Source organism: Bombina bombina, chromosome 2 (assembly GCF_027579735.1).
Source record: "Bombina bombina isolate aBomBom1 chromosome 2, aBomBom1.pri, whole genome shotgun sequence".
NCBI classification, from domain to species: Eukaryota; Metazoa; Chordata; class Amphibia; order Anura; family Bombinatoridae; genus Bombina; species Bombina bombina.
Window position 1 is genome coordinate 469,591,974 of NC_069500.1, and position 20,629 is coordinate 469,612,602.

A 20,629-nucleotide genomic window follows, 5' to 3' on the forward strand; every position below is an offset into this window, starting at 1 on the left:
AAAATGAGGCTCTGTCTATGACTAGAAAAGGCCCCCAGTGAAAAAGGTGTCCAATACAGTGCCTGCCATTTTTATTAAAACAATCCCCAAGATTTAACAACTATTAAAAGTAATAATCTGCCAAATATACTTAGTAAAGTAATCGTTTTAGCCCAGAAAAATGTCTACCAGTTTTTTAAGCCCTAATGAAGCCCTTTATTCTTTTACTTAAACTAAGAAAATGGCTTACCGGTTCCCATAGGGAAAATGACAGCTTCCAGCATTACCAAGTCTTGTTAGAAATGTGTCATACCTCAAGCAGCAAAGTCTGCCCACTGTTTCCCCCAACTGAAGTTACTTCATCTCAACAGTCCTGTGTGGAAACAGCCATCGATTTTAGTAACGGTTGCTAAAATCATCTTCCTCTTACAAACAGAAATCTTCATCTCTTTTCTGTTCCAGAGTAAATAGTACATACCAGCACTATTTTAAAATAACAAACTCTTGATTGAAGAACAAAAACTACATTTAAACACCAAAAAACTCTAAGCCATCTCCGTGGAGATGTTGCCTGTGCAACGGCAAAGAGAATGACTGGGGTAGGCGGAGCCTAGGAGGGACTATATGGCCAGCTTTGCTGGGCTCTTTGCCATTTCCTGTTGGGGAGGAGAATATCCCACAAGTAAGGATGACGCCGTGGACCGGACACACCTATGTTGGAGAAAAGTAATTTTCTTTTTATTAAGAGTTGTTTGTGAAGGAGAGAAACCTACATTGCAAAATAATGCTCAAAAAAAGCCCCCCAAAGATTTGGCAAGATTTCACTCCAAGCCAGAGAGGCCCTAAATATCCAATAAGCAAAGACATCTCCTCTACTTTTCTAAACCAAGTGATTATACCCTTTACTGTTCTGATGCACACGAACCATGTTCCACAAACAAACCGTAAAAGTATTTGTGATTCTTATGTGGATCCAGTATAAGGGTAAAAAGTACTGTAACATTTGTTTGTGGAATCGTTAGCGACAAATCAGGACTTTTCAATAATATTGGCTGCCAATGAGTGACCTAAATCTTATTAAACTAGGCTCGGAAAGGGTTCCACTTATGTTAACACAAACTGTTATGTAAAATAAAACATTTTAGTCAAGGGAAAAAACAAAACAACAAAAAAACAGAACACTGTAGATTACCTTTTCATAAGGGCTTATTGATATTGCTTAGCTTCTATTATTATTGCCAAACACAATGTGCATAACCAATTTTCAGTTGATCCTTTTAATAAAAAGTGCTTGTATCTCTTATCTTATAACAATTAGCATACTGACATTTAAACAGCATTTTGTTTTTAGAACTAATATAAAGATAAAAATATATAGATACATTTGTTTGGCATTTACTCACTTTTGTGTCCTAATTGCCAATTCCTTGGGTCTTCCAATGTCTCTATTTTTCAGTTCAAAATCTGGATTGAAATATTCTTCAGGAGTAATGGCTGTAGGGTTGTTGGCTGTGGCAAATTCTGTGGTGAGATCCTAGAGTGAACAGACACTTGATCAAACAGGTAGTATATACTGAATATATTGGTAAAATAAAAATGAAACACTTTGACAGCCATAGGTACACTACTGCTTGCATGTAACTAAATGTTTAACCGCATAAAAGTTATAGCAGCAACAGGCTACTAGGAGCTAGCTTAATAAATCTGGTGAGCCAACAAGAGTGTGTAGCCACCAATCATCAGCTAGCGCTCAGTTGTACTTTGATGGTGTGTGTGTGTGTGTGTGTGTGTGTGTATATACACACACACACGTATGCTTTTCAACAATGCATTTTCCCTTTACACTATTTACACTGGTGCTGATCTTATATATTTTGCTGTAATTGTTTTTCGACAAAAGATACCAAGGGAACAAGGTAAATATAACAGTGTCCTAAAATTACATGCTCTATTTGACTCATGCAAGTTTAATTTTGACTTTAAGTGACAGTAAATCTTATAATATAGCTGTTGTGGTTATTAAAGTATACATTGAGTACATACGATTGTCATATAGTCTAAAATGCATCATTTAATGTTATGTAAACATAAGAGCTACCTTAATTATTATTATTATTATCATCAGGTATTTGTAGAGCGCCAACAGATTCCACAGCGCTGATCTTAATGTAGTTTAATAGCCAGATCAAACACTGAATAGCTGCCAACTTGACCAGCAAATGTCGGTTTGCTTTAATAAGGCATATAGCAATACTATGAATTGGCCATTTACCTCCATAATAAGGGGAAAATGAGTTCCCTTGCACTGGTGTGAAAAGTATTAAAAAACAGAATTTATGCTTACCTGATAAATTACTTTCTCCAACGGTGTGTCCGGTCTACGGCGTCATCCTTACTTGTGGGATATTCTCTTCCCCAACAGGAAATGGCAAAGAGTCCCAGCAAAGCTGGCCATATAGTCCCTCCTAGGCTCCGCCCACCCCAGTCATTCGACCGACGGACAGGAGGAAATATATATAGGAGAAACCATATGGTACCGTGGTGACTGTAGTTGGAGAAAAAAAAATTCATCAGACCTGATTAAAAAACCAGGGCGGGCCGTGGACCGGACACACCGTTGGAGAAAGTAATTTATCAGGTAAGCATAAATTCTGTTTTCTCCAACATTGGTGTGTCCGGTCCACGGCGTCATCCTTACTTGTGGGAACCAATACCAAAGCTTTAGGACACGGATGAAGGGAGGGAGCAAATCAGGTTACCTAAACGGAAGGCACCACAGCTTGCAAAACCTTTCTCCCAAAAATAGCCTCCGAAGAAGCAAAAGTATCAAATTTGTAAAATTTGGCAAAAGTGTGCAGTGAAGACCAAGTCGCTGCCTTACATATCTGGTCAACAGAAGCCTCGTTCTTGAAGGCCCATGTGGAAGCCACAGCCCTAGTGGAGTGAGCTGTGATTCTTTCAGGAGGCTGCCGTCCGGCAGTCTCATAAGCCAATCGGATAATGCTTTTAAGCCAAAAGGAAAGAGAGGTAGAAGTCGCTTTTTGACCTCTCCTTTTACCAGAATAAACCACAAACAAGGAAGATGTTTGTCTGAAATCTTTAGTAGCCTCTAAATAGAATTTTAGAGCACGGACAACGTCCAAATTGTGTAACAAACGTTCCTTCTTTGAAACTGGATTCGGACACAAAGAAGGTACAACTATCTCCTGGTTAATATTTTTGTTAGAAACAACTTTAGGAAGAAAACCAGGCTTAGTACGCAAAACCACCTTATCTGCATGGAACACCAGATAGGGCGGAGAACACTGCAGAGCAGATAACTCTGAAACTCTTCTAGCAGAAGAAATTGCAACTAAAAACAAAACTATTCAAGATAGTAACTTAATATCTATGGAATGTAAAGGTTCAAACGGAACCCCTTGAAGAACTGAAAGAACTAAATTTAGACTCCAGGGAGGAGTCAAAGGTCTGTAAACAGGCTTGATCCGAACCAAAGCCTGAACAAATGCTTCAACATCTGGCACAGCTGCCAGTCTTTTGTGTAGTAAGACAGATAAAGCAGAGATCTGTCCCTTTAGAGAACTTGCAGATAATCCTTTCTCCAAACCTTCTTTTCGAAAGGAGAGAATCTTAGGAATTTTTATCTTACTCCATGGGAATCCTTTGGATTCACACCAACAGATATATTTTTTCCATATCTTATGGTAAATTTTTCTAGTTACAGGTTTTCTGGCCTGAACCAGAGTATCTATAACAGAATCTGAAAACCCACGCTTTGATAGAATCAAGCGTTCAATCTCCAAGCCGTCAGTTGGAGGGAGACCAGATTTGGATGTTCGAATGGACCCTGAACAAGAAGGTCCTGTCTCAAAGGTAGCTTCCATGGTGGAGCCGATGACATATTCACCAGGTCTGCATACCAAGTCCTGCGTGGCCACGCAGGAGCTATCAAGATCACCGAGGCCCTCTCCTGATTGATCCTGGCTACCAGCCTGGGAATGAGAGGAAACGGTGAAAACACATAAGCTAGGTTGAAGGTCCAAGGTGCTACTAGTGCATCTACTAGAGTCGCCTTGGGATCCCTGGATCTGGACCCGTAGCAAGGGACCTTGAAGTTCTGACGAGACGCCATCAGATACATGTCTGGAATGCCCCATAATTGAGTTATTTGGGCAAAGATTTCCGGATGGAGTTCCCACTCCCCCGGATGGAATGTCTGACGACTCAGAAAATCCGCTTCCCAATTTTCCACTCCTGGGATGTGGATCGCAGACAAGTGGCAGGAGTGATCCTCCGCCCATTGAATTATTTTGGTCACTTCTTTCATCACCAGGGAACTCCTTGTTCCCCCCTGATGATTGATATATGCAACGGTCGTCATGTTGTCTGATTGAAACCTTATGAATTTGGCCTTTGCTAGTTGAGGCCAATCTCTGAGAGCATTGAATATCGCTCTCAGTTCCAGAATGTTTATCGGGAGAAGAGACTCTTCCCGAGACCATAGTCCCTGAGCTTTCAGGGATTCCCAGATCGCGCCCCAGCCCACTAGACTGGCGTCGGTCGTGACAATGACCCACTCTGGTCTGCGGAAGCTCATTCCCTGGGATAGATGGTCCAGGGTCAGCCACCAACGGAGTGAATCTCTGGTCTTTTGATCTACTTGAATCATTGGAGACAAGTCTGTATAATCCCCATTCCACTGTTTGAGCATGCACAGTTGTAATGGTCTTAGATGAATTTGTGCAAAAGGAACTATGTCCATTGTTGCAACCATCAATCCTACTACTTCCATGCACTGCGCTATGGAAGGACGAGGAACAGAATGAAGCACTTGACAAGAGCTTAGAAGTTTTGATTTTCTGACCTCTGTCAGAAAAATCCTCATTTCTAAGGAATCTATTATTGTTCCTAAGAAGGGAACTCTTGTTGACGGGGACAGAGAACTTTTTTCTTTGTTCACCCTCCATCCGTGAGATCTGAGAAAGGCTAGAACGATGTCCGTATGAGCCTTTGCTTTTGACAGGGACGACGCTTGTATTAGAATGTCGTCCAAGTAAGGTACTACTGCAATGCCCCTTGGTCTTAGAACCGCTAGAAGGGACCCTAGCACCTTTGTGAAAATCCTTGGAGCAGTGGCCAATCCGAATGGGAGGGCCACAAACTGGTAATGCTTGTCCAGAAAAGCGAACCTTAGGAACTGATGATGTTCCTTGTGGATAGGAATATGTAGGTACGCATCCTTTAGATCCACGGTAGTCATAAATTGACTTTCCTGGATGGTGGGTAGAATCGTTCGAATAGTTTCCTTTTTGAACGATGGTACCCTGAGAAATTTGTTTAGGATCTTCAAATCCAAAAGTGGTCTGAACGTTCCCTCTTTTTTGGGAACTACGAACAGATTGGAATAAAATCCCATTCCTTGTTCCTTTATTGGAACTGGGTGTATCACTCCCATCTTTAACAGGTCTTCTACACAATGTAAGAATGCCTGTCTCTTTATTTGGTTTGAGGATAAGTGAGACATGTGGAACCTTCCCCTTGGGGGTAGTTCCTTGAACTCCAGGAGATAACCTTGAGAAACTATTTCTAGCGCCCAAGGATCCTGAACATCTCTTGCCCAAGCCTGAGCAAAGAGAGAGAGTCTGCCCCCCACTAGATCCGGTCACGGATCGGGGGCTACTCCTTCATGCTGTTTTGTTAGCAGTGGCAGGCTTCTTGGCCTGCTTACCCTTGTTCCAGCCTTGCATTGGTTTCCAGGCTGGTTTGGGTTGTGAGGCATTACCCTCTTGCTTAGAGGATGCAGAATTAGAGGCTGGTCCGTTTCTGCGAAAGGGACGAAAATTAGGCTTATTTTTAGCCTTAAAAGACCTATCCTGTGGAAGGGCGTGGCCCTTTCCCCCAGTGATGTCTGAAATAATCTCTTTCAATTCTGGTCCAAATAAAGTTTTACCTTTGAAAGGGATGTTAAGCAATTTTGTCTTGGATGACACATCCGCTGACCAAGACTTTAGCCAAAGCGCTCTGCGCACCACGATAGCAAACCCTGAATTTTTCGCCGCTAATCTAGCTAATTGCAAAGCGGCATCTAAAATAAAAGAGTTAGCCAATTTAAGTGCGTTAACTCTGTCCATAACCTCCTCATATGGAGTTTCTCTACTGAGCGACTTTTCTAGTTCCTCGAACCAGAACCACGCTGCCGTAGTGACAGGAACAATGCATGAAATTGGTTGTAGAAGGTAGCTTTGCTGTACAAAAATCTTTTTAAGCAAACCCTCCAATTTTTTATCCATAGGATCTTTGAAAGCACAACTATCTTCGATAGGAATAGCAGTGCGTTTGTTTAGAGTAGAAACTGCCCCCTCGACCTTGGGGACTGTCTGCCATAAGTCCTTTCTGGGGTCGACCATAGGAAATAATTTCTTAAATATAGGGGGGGGGGGGGGAACAAAAGGTATGCCGGGCTTTTCCCACTATGTCCGCCACCCGCTTGGGTATAGGAAAAGCGTCGGGGGGCACCGGAACCTCTAGGAACTTGTCCATCTTGCATAATTTCTCTGGAATGACCAGGTTGTCACAATCATCCAGAGTAGATAACACCTCCTTAAGCAGTGCGCGGAGATGTTCCAATTTAAATTTAAATGTCACAACATCAGGTTCAGCTTGATGAGAAATTTTTCCTGAATCTGAGATTTCTCCATCAGACAAAACCTCCCTCATGGCCCCATCAGATTGGTGTGAGGGTATGACAGAACAATTATCATCAGCGCCCTCTTGCTCTTCAGTGTTTAAGACAGAGCAATCGCGCTTTCTCTGATAAGTAGGCATTTTGGATAAAAGATTTGCTATGGACTTATCCATTACAGCCGTTAATTGTTGCATGGTAATAAGTATTGGCGCACTAGATGTACTAGGGGCCTCCTGCATGGGCAAAACTGGTGTAGACACAGTAGGAGATGATGTAGTATCATGTTTACTCCCCTCATTTGAGGAATCATCTTGGGCAATATCATTATCTGTGGCAGTACTGTCCTTACTTTGTTTGGACGCTATGGCACAATTATCACATAAATTTAAATGGGGAGACACATTGGCTTTCATACATATAGAACATAGCTTATCTGAAGGTACAGACATGTTAAACAGGCTTAAACTTGTCAACAAAGCACAAAAAAACGTTTTAAAATAAAACAGTTACTGTCTCTTTAAATTTCAAACAGAAAACACTTTATTACTGAATATGTGAAAAAATATGAAGGAATCGTTCAAAAATTACCAAAATTTCACCACAGTGTCTTAAAGCATTAAAAGAATTGCACACCAAATTTCAGAGCTTTAACCCTTACAATAACGGAACCGGAGCCGTTTTAAATTTTAACCCCTATACAGTCCCAGCTATAGTCTTTGCTGAGACCCAACCAAGCCCAGAGGGGAATACGATACCAAATGACGCCTTCTAGAAGCTTTTTCAGTGATTCTTAGATCCTCACACATGCATCTGCATGCCCTGCTTCCAAAAAACAACTGCGCAGTAATGGCGCGAAAATGAGGCTCAGTCTATAACTAGAAAGGCCCCCTGACTGAGAAAGGTGTCTAACACAGTGCCTGCCGTTTTATAAACGTTCCCCAAGATTATAAATGCCAATTGTTAGCCTAAATCTGAATAATATGCCCAAATAAAGCAATCGATTTAGCCCATAAAAATGTCTACCAGTTTTTTAGCCCATATTAAGCCCTTTATTCTGTTTGTTTGACTAAGAAAATGGCTTACCGGTCCCCATGAGGGGAAATGACAGCCTTCCAGCATTTCTTGTTAGAAATATGGCTAGTCATACCTTAAGCAGAAAAGTCTGCTAACTGTTTCCCCCAACTGAAGTTACTTCATCTCAACAGTCCTATGTGGAAACAGCAATCGATTTTAGTTACTGTCTGCTAAAATCATCTTCCTCTTACAAACAGAAATCTTCATCCTTTTCTGTTTCAGAGTAAATAGTACATACCAGCACTATTTTAAAATAACAAACACTTGATAGAAGAATAAAAACTACATTTAAACACCAAAAAACTCTTAACCATCTCCGTGGAGATGTTGCCTGTGCAACAGCAAAGAGAATGACTGGGGTGGGCGGAGCCTAGGAGGGACTATATGGCCAGCTTTGCTGGGACTCTTTGCCATTTCCTGTTGGGGAAGAGAATATCCCACAAGTAAGGATGACGCCGTGGACCGGACACACCAATGTTGGAGAAATAATTTCACAGATATTGCACCATGCAAAACTGAATAAACAGAGAGGAGAATTATAAAATCTGGAAATAAACAGCCAACAAGAAATAAGTGTACCATATTTGTTATTCATATGTTTCACATTAAAAGGGAAACTATGTATAACTTAAATTCATTTGCCTGGTAGAAACATGCATGTGAAAAAGCAATAAAATGAAATTTCTAAAATAACAAATGTTACAAGCTCACCCCTTGAGCTCCAAATTGATGCTCCACTGTCCCCAGTAAAGATTCCAGAAAGTTTCTATCAGCTGAAATAATAATAAAAATGATTAGTTCATTCTTTAGTTTGTGCACCTGAGCAGGTTTATTAGGAATACATAGGTTTTAAAGGTTTCTTTATTTAATGCATTTATATATGTATTCATATGCCACCCGAGCAATAGATATTTCCTTGCCTTAGAAATGCAAATCATCAGTTGGTGTCACAATCCTGTGAGAATTCAGCTCTAAAAAGGTATATGGTCAGCTGTGAAACAGTAAGGTGTCGGGAACTACCACCAAAGATACACCCTAGGTTGGCTGAAGGAGTGACTGGCCAAACATGCTTTATATAAATATAGTTAAAGGAACCCCATCATCAAAAAATAATAAGTATGTATCTAATAGTATGTATATCATACTTGTATTTTATAATTAAAAGGTTACCAGGTGCTGGTATTTTAATTATTGTCTTGTTAAAGTGCTTATAAGGGGGCAACCATTTTGTCAGTCTCATTTGCAGCATGATATTGTATGCACAACTAACTTTATTTCTACCTTTACTTTCATTATCCTAAATATAAAATTAACTTTATGCTGGTTAATGTACTTTTTCTCCATTATCACACAAATCTGCAATACACCCAGACACTTTGTCCACATGTTGAAGGGACTTTTGTGTGTGTAAAAATGCTAATTTGAGCATTTTATTTAGTGATAACACCCCTTGCACACCATGATAGATTATATATATATATATATATATATATATATATATATATATATATATATATATATATATATATATATATATATATATATATATTACACATACATATGTACACACACCCCATCATTTTTAGAGGTGAAACTGGGACCACCTAGTGCAGTGCCAGTGGGGGTGTGGTCAAGGGGGCGTGGCGATTAATGGTTCTTTTAAAGTAGTAGCTTGTATGTGCGTAATGTTTCTTGGATACTCTACCCTTTCTCAGTCAAACAAGTGAATCAGAGTTTAAATAGAGCGTAACACCACCCCCTAGTGAAAAAGACACCATTACGTTGTTATGGCAACCCATACACAACATGAGCAAATAAATCATTAATCTAAATCTCAGATTCTAAATAATGCCAAAGATCAAGCATAATTATTAATTTCATAAAATAGTGAAAAGCATATACATCACACAATTTAATATCTGCATTGTAATATGTGTCTAATTAAGGAACAGAAGCGGATACTGATAAGGCATAAATACAACATTGAATGACATAAGTAAAAAACATAATTTATGCTTACCTGATAAATTTATTTCTCTTGTAGTGTAGTCAGTCCACGGGTCATCCATTACTTATGGGATTATATCTCTTCCCCAACAGGAAGTTTCAAGAGGAGCACCCAAGCAGAGTTGCTATATAGCTCCTCCCCTCACATGTCATAGTCAGTCATTCGACCGAAACAAGACGAGAAAGGAGAAACCATAGGGTGCAGTGGTGACTGGAGTTTAATTAAAATTTAGATCTGCCTTAAAAGACAGGGCGGGCCGTGGACTGAACACACTACAAGAGAAATAAATTTATCAGGTAAGCATAAATTATGTTTTCTCTTGTTAAGTGTAGTCAGTCCACGGGTCATCCATTACTTATGGGATACCAATACCAAAGCCAAAGTACACGGATGAAGGGAGGGACAAGGCAGGAACTTTAAACGGAGGGAACCACTCCCTGAAGTACCTTTCTCCCAAAAATAGCCTCCGAAGAAGCAAAAGTGTCAAATTTGTAAAAGAGGTAGCCGAAGACTTTTGACCTCTCCTCTGTCCAGAGTAAACGACAAACAGGGAAGAAGTTTGACGAAAATCTTTAGTTGCCTGCAAATAGAACTTCAGGGCACGGACTACGTCCAGATTATGCAAAAGTCGTTCCTTCTTTGAAGAAGGGTTAGGACACAATGATGGAACAACAATCTCTTGATTGATATTCCTGTTAGAAACTACCTTAGGTAAGAACCCAGGTTTAGTACGCAGAACTACCTTGTCTGAATGAAAAATCAGATAAGGAGAATCACAATGTAAGGCAGATAACTCAGAGACTCTTCGAGCCGAGGAAATAGCCATCAAAAACAGAACTTTCCAAGATAACAGCTTGATATCAATGGAATGAAGGGGTTCAAATGGAACGCCCTGCAGAACGTTAAGAACTAAGTTTAAGCTCCACGGCGGAGCAACAATCTTAAACACAGACTTAATCCTAGCCAAAGCCTGACAAAAAGCCTGAACGTCTGGAACTTCTGCCAGACGCTTGTGTAGAAGAATAGACAGAGCCGAAATCTGTCCCTTTAACAAACTAGCGGATAAGCCCTTTTCTAAACCCTCTTGTAGAAAAGACAATATACTAGGAATCCTAACCTTACTCCATGAGTAACTCTTGGATTCGCACCAATATAAATATTTACGCCATATCTTATGGTAAATTCTTCTGGTAACAGGTTTCCTAGTCTGTATTAAGGTATCAATAACCGACTCCGAGAAGCCACGCTTTGATAGAATCAAGCGTTCAATCTCCATGCAGTCAGCCTCAGAGAAATTAGATTTGGATGGTTGAAAGGACCCTGAATTAGAAGGTCCTGCCTCAGAGACAGAGACCATGGTGGACAGGACGACATGTCCACTAGGTCTGCATACCAGGTCCTGCGTGGCCACGCAGGCGCTATCAGAATCACCAATGCTCTCTCCTGTTTGATCTTGGCAATCAGTCGAGGAAGCATCGGAAATGGTGGAAACACATAAGCCATGTTGAAGACCCAAGGGGCTGTCAGAGCATCTATCAGCACCGCTCCCGGGTCCCTGGACCTGGATCCGTAACAAGGAAGCTTGGCGTTCTGGCGAGACGCCATGAGATCCAGATCTGGTTTGCCCCAACGATGAATCAGTTGGGTGAAGACCTCCAGGTGAAGTTCCCACTCCCCCGGATGAAAAGTCTGGCGATTAAGAAAATCCGCCTCCCAGTTCGCCACGCCTGGGATGTAGATCGCTGACAGGTGGCAAGAGTGAGACTCTGCCCAGCGAATTATCTTTGAGACATCCAACATCGCTAGGGAACTCCTGGTTCCCCCTTGATGGTTGATGTAAGCCAGTCGTGATGTTGTCCGACTGAAATCTGATGAACCTCAGTGTTGCTAACTGAGGCCAAGCTAGAAGAGCATTGAATATCGCTCTTAACTCCAGAATATTTATTGGGAGGAGTTTCTCCTCCTGAGTCCATGATCCCTGAGCCTTCAGGGAATTCCAGACTGCGCCCCAACCTAGAAGGCTGGCGTCTTTTGTTACAATCGTCCAATCTGGCCTGCGAAAGGTCATCCCCTTGGACAGGTGGGGCCGAGAAAGCCACCATAGAAGAGAATCTCTGGTCTCTTGATCCAGATTTAGTAGAGGGGACAAATCTGAGTAATCCCCATTCCACTGACTTAGCATGCACAATTGCAGCGGTCTGAGATGCAGGCGCGCAAATGGTATTATGTCCATTGCCGCTACCATTAAGCCGATTACTTCCATGCACTGAGCTACTGACGGGTGTGGAATGAAATGAAGGACACGGCAAGCATTTAGATGTTTTGATAACCTGGCCTCCGTCAGGTAAATCTTCATCTCTACAGAATCTATAAGAGTCCCTAGGAAGGGAACCCTTGTGAGTGGTAATAGAGAACTCTTTTCCACGTTCACCTTCCACCCATGCGACCTCAGAAATGCCAGAACTAACTCTGTATGAGACTGGGCGGTTTGAAAGCCTGACGCTTGTATCAGAATGTCGTCTAGGTACGGAGCCACCGCTATGCCTCGCGGTCTTAGTACCGCCAGAAGTGAGCCCAGAACCTTTGTAAAGATTCTTGGAGCCGTAGCTAACCCAAAGGGAAGAGCTACAAACTGGTAATGCCTGTCTAGGAAGGCAAATCTTAGGTACCGATAATGATCCTTGTGAATCGGTATGTGAAGGTAGGCATCCTTTAAGTCCACTGTGGTCATGTACTGACCCTCTTGGATCATGGGTAGGATGGTTCGAATAGTTTCCATTTTGAATGATGGAACTCTTAGGAATTTGTTTAGGATTTTTAAGTCCAAGATTGGTCTGAAGGTTCCCTCTTTCTTGGGAACCACAAACAGATTTGAATAGAATCCTTGCCCGTGTTCCGTCCGCGGAACTGGGTGGATCACCCCCATTAGTAAGAGGTCTTGTACACAGCGTAGAAACGCCTCTTTCTTTATTTGGTTTGCTGATAACCTTGAAAGATGAAATCTCCCTTGTGGAGGAGAAGCTTTGAAGTCCAGAAGATATCCCTGAGATATGATCTCCAACGCCCAGGGATCCTGGACATCTCTTGCCCAAGCCTGGGCAAAGAGAGAAAGTCTGCCCCCCACTAGATCCGTTTCCGGATAGGGGGCCCTCTCTTCATGCTGTCTTAGGGGCAGCAGCAGGTTTTCTGGCCTGCTTGCCCTTGTTCCAGGACTGGTTAGCTTTCCAGCCCTGTCTGTAACGAGCAACAGCTCCTTCCTGTTTTGGAGCGGAGGAAGTTGATGCTGCTCCTGCCTTGAGGTTACGAAAGGCACGAAAATTAGACTGTTTGGCCTTTGATTTGGCCCTGTCCTGAGGCAGAGCATGGCCCTTACCTCCCGTAATGTCAGCGATAATTTCTTTCAAGCCGGGCCCGAATAAGGTCTGCCCTTTGAAAGGAATATTAAGCAATTTAGATTTAGAAGTCACATCAGCTGACCAGGATTTAAGCCACAGCGCTCTGCACGCTTGTATGGCGAATCCGGAGTTCTTAGCCGTAAGTTTGGTTAAATGTACGACGGCATCAGAAACAAAATGTGTTCGCTAGCTTAAGTGCTTTAAGCTTGTTCATAATTTCATCCAATGGAGCTGTGCGAATGGCCTCCTCCAGAGACTCAAACCAGAATGCCGCCGCAGCAGTGACAGGCGCAATGCATGCAAGGGGCTGCAAGATAAAACCTTGTTGAACAAACATTTTCTTAAGGTAACCTTCTAATTTTTTATCCATTGGATCTTAAAAGGCACAACTATCCTCCACCGGGATAGTGGTACGCTTAGCCAAAGTAGAAACTGCTCCCTCCACCTTAGGGACCGTCTGCCATAAGTCCCGTGTGGTGGCGTCTATTGGAAACATTTTTCTAAATATAGGAGGGGGGGGGGAAAGGCACACAGGGTCTATCCCACTCCTTGCTAATAATTTCTGTAAGCCTCTTACGTCAGTAACACCGGTACCGCATAGTATTTATCCAGCCTACATAATTTCTCTGGAATTGCAACCGTGTTACAATCATTCAGAGCCGCTAATACCTCCCCTAGCAATACGCGGAGGTTCTCAAGCTTAAATTTAAAATTAGAAATCTCTGAATCCAGTCTTCCTGGATCAGATCCGTCACCCACAGAATGAAGCTCTCCGTCCTCATGTTCTGCAAATTGTGACGCAGTATCGGACATGGCTCTCCCATCATCAGCGCGCTCTGTCCTTAACCCAGAGCAATCGTGCTTGCCTCTTAATTCTGGCAATTTAGATAATACTTCTGTCATAACAGTAGCCATGTCTTGCAAAGTGATTTGTATGGGCCTCCCTGTTGGCGCCACAATATCACGCACCTCCTGAGCGGGAGGCGAAGGTACTGACACGTGAGGAGAGTTAGTCGGCATAACTTCCCCCTCGTTGTCTGGTGATAATTTCTTTACATGTAAAGATTGACTTTTATTTAAAGTGACATCAATGCAATTAGTACACAAATTTCTATTGGGCTCCACATTGGCCTTTAAACATAGTGAACAAAGAGATTCATCTGTGTCAGACATGTTTAAACAGACTAGCAATGAGACTAGCAAGCTTGGAAAAACTTTCAATAAATTTACAAGCAATATAAAAAACGCTACTGCGCCTTTAAGGAGCACAAAAAGCTGTTACAGTTGAAATAACAATGAACCAAATTAGTTATAGCAACCAAATTTTCACAGTAAATGTATTAAGTTAGCAGAGCATTGCACCCACTTGCAAATGGATAATTAACCCCTTAATACCCAAAAAACGGATAACAATTATATAATTAACGTTTTTATCACAGTCAAACACACTGTCACAGGTCTGCTGTGACTGATTACCTCCCTCAAAACGAATTTTGAAGACCCCTGAGCTCTCTAGAGACGTCCTGGATCATGGAGGATGAAGTAGGAAGATTGTGACTGAAATTTTACTGCGCAAAAAAGCGCTAAAATAGGCCCCTCCCACTCATATTACAACAGTGGGGAAGCTCAGTAAACTGTTTCTATGCAGAAAACAAAGATAGCCATGTGGTAAAAATCATGCCCCAATAAGTTTTATCACCAAGTACCTCACAAAAAACGATTAACATGCTAGTAAACGTTTTGAATATATATTTTAAAAGCTATGAAGTGTTATTAATAAGCCTGCTACCAGTCGCATTTACTGCAGTGAAGGCTCATACATTACTTCAGTATTAACAGTATTTTCTGAGTCAAATTCCATTCCCTAGAAAAATACTTCAGTGTACACACACTCAGCCTAATACCAGTCGCTACCGTTGCATTTAAGGCTGAACTTACATTACATTGGTATTAGCAGTATTTTCTCAGTCAATTCCATTCCTTAGAAAAATAATTTACTGCACATACCTCGTTTGCAGGGGGGCCCTGCATGCTATTCCCCTTTTCTGAAGTTACCTCACTCCTCAGAATGTATGAGAACAGCCAGTGGATCTTAGTTACGTCTGCCAAGATCATAGAAAACGCAGGCAGATTCTTCTTCTAATGCTGCCTGAGAACAAACAGCACACTCCGGTGCCATTTAAAATAACAAACTTTTGATTGAAGAAATAAACTAAGTTTAAAAACATCACAGCCCTCTCACAACGACCTATCTTTAGTTAGGTTGCAAGAGAATGACTGGCTATGACATGTGAGGGGAGGAGCTATATAGCAACTCTGCTTGGGTGATCCTCTTGCAACTTCCTGTTGGGGAAGAGATATAATCCCATAAGTAATGGATGACCCGTGGACTGACTACACTTAACAAGAGAAAAGAAACACACACTTGCTAAAGCGGTTTAAGAGGCTACTCTATACCATAATGCAGGAAGATTACAGACAAAATGCTATTCTGCATGAAGTAAAGCAAGATCCACGCCAAAAATCCTGCCTGTCTGCACCTCCTGGTCATACCCATATGATTCCCCTAAAGGTGTATCACCGGTGATGTCACCAGGGGTCGGGGGGTGTTAAATTCTTAGAAAAATAAACCAAGTAGTACTACAAAATGAAAAAAACCCTATGCTGCTCAGCCTGTATTACTAAATGTAAACATTGAAGGACACGAACATTAAGCTAAGCAGGGCTGTATAAAACAAAGTACCAGCATCCAACTATGCTGGAGAGTCACAGTCCAGTCATTTTGAATAATGAGGTGGTAACCCTACTGGGACAGAATGAACAACCGGGTGGGACATTGGGACAGCGCCTACAAACAGGGACAATCCCAGTAAAAATGGTACTTCTGGTTCGTGTGTTCTCGTTCTCTCTCTTGTGTGTTCTCTCTCTCTCCCTTGTGTGTTCTCTCTCTCTATTTTATAAAGAGAAAAATATTGCAAGCCCTATCCAGCACTCCCACATGTAGCCTAAAATAATAATAAAGTAGGAGCTGCGAGAGTCTCAAAGCAAACACAGATGTCAGGTATGATACAACAAAATAATTTAATTATCAAAAAATGGAACAATGTGCATGAAAGTAAATAAGGATAACACTAATCCAAAAATTATTCTAAGCATATGCGATTCATTCATTACTCAACGTACAAACAGGGGATCTCAAAAGTCCAGTTACACAGTGCGTCCACTAAATAAATAAAGAGTAAATCCGTACTTTTGTATAATTGCAGGCAATAACATACAGCCAAATAAGTACAGTCCTCCTGAAGTATACCTCTGACTAAATCCTATATAGAAAAATTCCTTGTGGTTATGAGCGTACTTGCAGATATTAATGACACATAAGGGGCCAAACTTGGGGCCAAATGTCCCTGTACTTAATCCCCACCACTCACTCAAATCCAGAGGGAGCTGACCAAATGCCAAAGGGGCTGAGTTTCCCATTCAGCAGGGATTGCTGGCGTCCTTCTCCATGTCAGATGCAACGCTTTCTAATTTCTCGTTACCCAATGTTACCTGAATACAGAGTCTCAAGAAATCTTCACCCAGAGTCTCCTTCGTGCAAGATTCACCACCACTCACCACTGATCCGTTCGTGTCCACGTTATTACGAAGTTGCATAGGAGATCAGTCAGAGGTAATCGTTGGGATAGGACGCTGTAATTACAGACAGCGTGGAAGTCGGCTACCAGCCGATTGACAACTGCTACATGTGTTTAACCCTACGTCACTCGAGTCACTGTGCCTGAGGAAGCCCTCTGTGACGTTCGGTGAAACACGTGTAGCAGTTGTCAATCGGCTAGTAGCCGACTTCCACGCTCTGCGTAGACCTATATAAATTTGGTCGCAGCTTACGGCTTAGAGATTTTTGTGGATAAAGGGGTCAGAGATCAGAGCACATATAAGGAATATAGAGGTGTCAGTAAGTTTGATCCTTATACCCGTAACCCCCATATAACTAGCTTCCTGAAACTTGTGGAAAAGGATATAGGCTTCTTAGACAACACTATTTCACATAACAAACCCAATTTTGAAAGCAGGGAATGGGATGCACTCAAAGGCCTTAAAAATAATAAGGACATTTATTTATTTTATTTATAAAATATTTTACCAGGAAGGATACATAGAGATATCTCTTGTTTTCAAGTATGTCCTGGGTCCACAAAACATTGCATTGATACAATAGGGTACAATAAAATTCAAAAACAATAATACACAATAGATGCAAACATTTTACATAGAACAGGTAAGAAATATATAATCAACCATGACAGGTGCTATCTGTTTTGAGATATGTAGAGAGGGATCTCTTAAAGGATATTAGGCTTGGGGAAGGTTTGAAAGTGTGCGGGAGGTCATTCCATAACTGTGGCGCTTGGTAGGAAAAGGAGGATCGAGCTGCTTTCTTTTTGTATTGAGGCAAGCTAATAGGAGGTTATAGGAGGTGGGAATAGCTGGGGAGAGCATTCTGCTCAGGTAGGGTGGGAGCTTCCCTGAAAGGCTCTTAAACACAAGGCAGGAAAGATGGAGGGTGCGTCTGGATTCCAGCGTCAGCCAGTTTAGATCTTTTAGCATGTCATAATGGTGGGTCTTGTAGTTACATTGTAGCACAAAGCGGCAGAACAAGTTATACAATGTATTAAGTTTATTAAAGTGAGTTTGCGGTGCAGGTGCGTATACTACGTCCCCATAATCCATGGTAGGCATCAGCATTTGCTGTACAATCTTTTCTTTTACTGTAGGGCTGAGGCAAGATTTGTTTCTGTACAGGGCACCTAATTTTGGATAAAGTTTAGATGCAAGTCTTTCTATGTGGAGGCCAAAAGATAGATTAGGGTCTAACAACATACCCAAGTATTTGAAAGAGTGGACTGGGGTAAGCGTGCAATTGGATTTTGTTTTGATGCGTAGATGGGAATTTTGTAATTTGTGTAATTTAGGCCCAGTTCCAAAGATCATTGTGACAGTTTTATCAGTGTTTAGGAAGAGTTTGTTTTTTGAGATCCACTTTTCTACCTCTGTGAACTGGTCTTGGAGCACTGCTTCAAGCTGCGGCAGATCAGATTTGTTTGCATAGATTACCGTGTTGTCTGCGTACAATTGAGGATTTGCAGACATTAGGCAAATCATTTATAAACAATGTGAATAGTAGGGGGCTGAGAATGGAACCTTGGGGAACACCACACGTGACTGGGAGAGGAAGGGAGTCACTGTTAGAAACACAAATATTGTGATCGATCCAATACATATGATCTAAACCAGGTTAACGGATGATCAGCAATACCAGAGTTTTTTTAGTTTGAGCAGTAGCACATGGTCCACTGTGTCAAAAGTCTTAGCAAAATCAAGGAAAATAGCTCCAGTTAGGCCTCCTTGTTCCATGCCAGTTTGGATGTCGTTGCAAACTTTTAGGAGGGCAGTTGTAGTGGAGTGATTTGGTCGAAAACCTGATTGATCAGGGGTCAGATAGTTAGAAAGTTGGTAATACTCGCATAATTGCGTATGGACGCATTTTTCTAAGATTTTTGACAATACTGGGAGCAATGATATAGGGCGATAGTTAGAAACCATGGTTAACTCCCCACTTTTATGAATAGGCACTACTCTTGCAGTTTTCCAGAGTTTGGGTATGTATCCAGACACCAAGGATTTGTTAATTAGGGTTGTGACAGGTTTAGCAATTGCCGGCGCACTGAGCTTCAACAGCATTACTGGGATTTGACATCATTTTGAAGCCTGCTGACAAGGGTGGCAGTATTGTCTTAATGGACTATAAGAATTATCAGGGAGAGGTATTAAGACAATTAAACAACAGTCACAATTACATAAAATTAAACAGAAACCCCACATTGGAATACAATAGGGAGTTGGAAAACATTCTATTGATGGGGATGGAGAGAGAAACTTCATGTTTACTGAATACTCCCAAAGATTCACAAGACTTATTGACCCCCAGGGAAGGCCCATAATCTCTGCTATGGAGTCACTAAACCAATCAGTGGCCCAATACTTGGATGATATTCTACAGGGACACTGAAAGGAATAGAATTGTGGGGGATAATATGCTATTTGTTACAATGGATGTCCCAAATCTTTATACCTGCATCCCTCATGAGGAGGGGATTGAGGCAGTTACTAAAAGAAAATACTAGTTCTAGGGGGCCTCCTGTAGAATACCTAACTTTACTATTATACTTCATATTGAATAAAAACTATTTCAAATTTGAAAAGGATTTTTTTCTACAGTGCATGGGTACTGCCAGGGGCCCTCGGGTGGCACCGATTTATGCTAATATTTTTATGCATTCATATGAACAGGCTAATATTATGAATAATGAATTATTCTTACAATATGGTAGGAACTACAGGAGGTTCATAGACAATGTGTTTTTTCTCTGGTATGGTGGTGAAAGTACCCTCACTAGATTCCTGGATGAGATTAATAAAATTCGGTGCCCCATTAGATTTGTCCATAAATGGGACAAAGAGAAAATTGAGTTTCTGGATATAGAACTATTCAGAGAATGACAGGATAGAGAAAAGTGTGTATAGAAAGACTACGGATAGAAACACCCTAGTACGTTATGAGAGTTTTCACCTAAGACACCTACTTAATTCTATGCCAAAAGCTCAAAATGTTGAGAGCAGTGAGACTCACCTCTAAACTGGATGAGGTAGAAAGAGCTGTGGATGAAATGGGTGAAAGATTCTCAGAGAGGGGATACCCAGATAGTATCTTACAAGATAGCAAAACACAGGACACAATAGCAAAAGAACAAAAAGTGGAGAAAAGGAGAAAGAATGAAGATAAACTATTTTTCGTCACTGAGTATACAACAGACAGTTGGAAAATACGAAGGGCTATCCAGGATAATTGGAAAATCCTACAAGGGGATGAGAGATTAAAATCTTTCACAAAAGAACTCCCGATATTCTCTTATAGAAGGGGACGCTCCTTGAAGGATATGTTTGTACAGGCAGACCCCACTGATAAATATGAAAAACCAGTAAAACATGTTCTGATGAGAAAACCAGGTGTATATAGGTGTCATGGATGCACAACATGCGATAACCTAATCCTAGGCAACACATTCACACACAGCCACACTAGTAGGAGGTATGACATAAGACAGCCATTAAACTGCGAGTCTAAATACGTGGTTTATATGATCAAGTGCCAGTGTGGGGACATGTATATTGGAAAGACGGAATGTATGCTGAAGGAGAGAATGGCAGTAAATAGGTCCAGCATCAGACAGGCTTTAGAGAAAGGAGAGTCAGATCAGCCTGTGGCTAAACATTTTGTGAAAAAGGGCCACTCTGTGTCTAGTCTCAGATGTTGTCCTATAGACCAAATACAACCTCTGAAACGAGGGGGTGATAGAAAGACCATTTTATTAAAAAGAGAGGCCAGATGGATCTCTGAACTAGACACAGTCCACCCCAGGGGCT

At 41.5% G+C, this 20,629-nt stretch overlaps 1 protein-coding gene across 2 annotated transcripts in view; it reads right to left on the reverse strand.

Moving 5' to 3' along the window:
• The window catches only part of ANKRD13A (ankyrin repeat domain 13A), a 115,543-nt gene that overhangs the window by 68,106 nt on the left and 26,808 nt on the right, over positions 1 to 20,629 (reverse strand). For both annotated transcript variants that reach the window (XM_053702094.1, XM_053702095.1), the window contains exons 9-10: positions 8,450 to 8,511; positions 1,383 to 1,513 (exon numbers count right to left, since the gene is read on the reverse strand). In XM_053702094.1, coding sequence (XP_053558069.1) covers positions 1,383 to 1,513; positions 8,450 to 8,511 — 193 coding nt within the window. The remainder of the gene's footprint in view (positions 1 to 1,382; positions 1,514 to 8,449; positions 8,512 to 20,629) is intronic.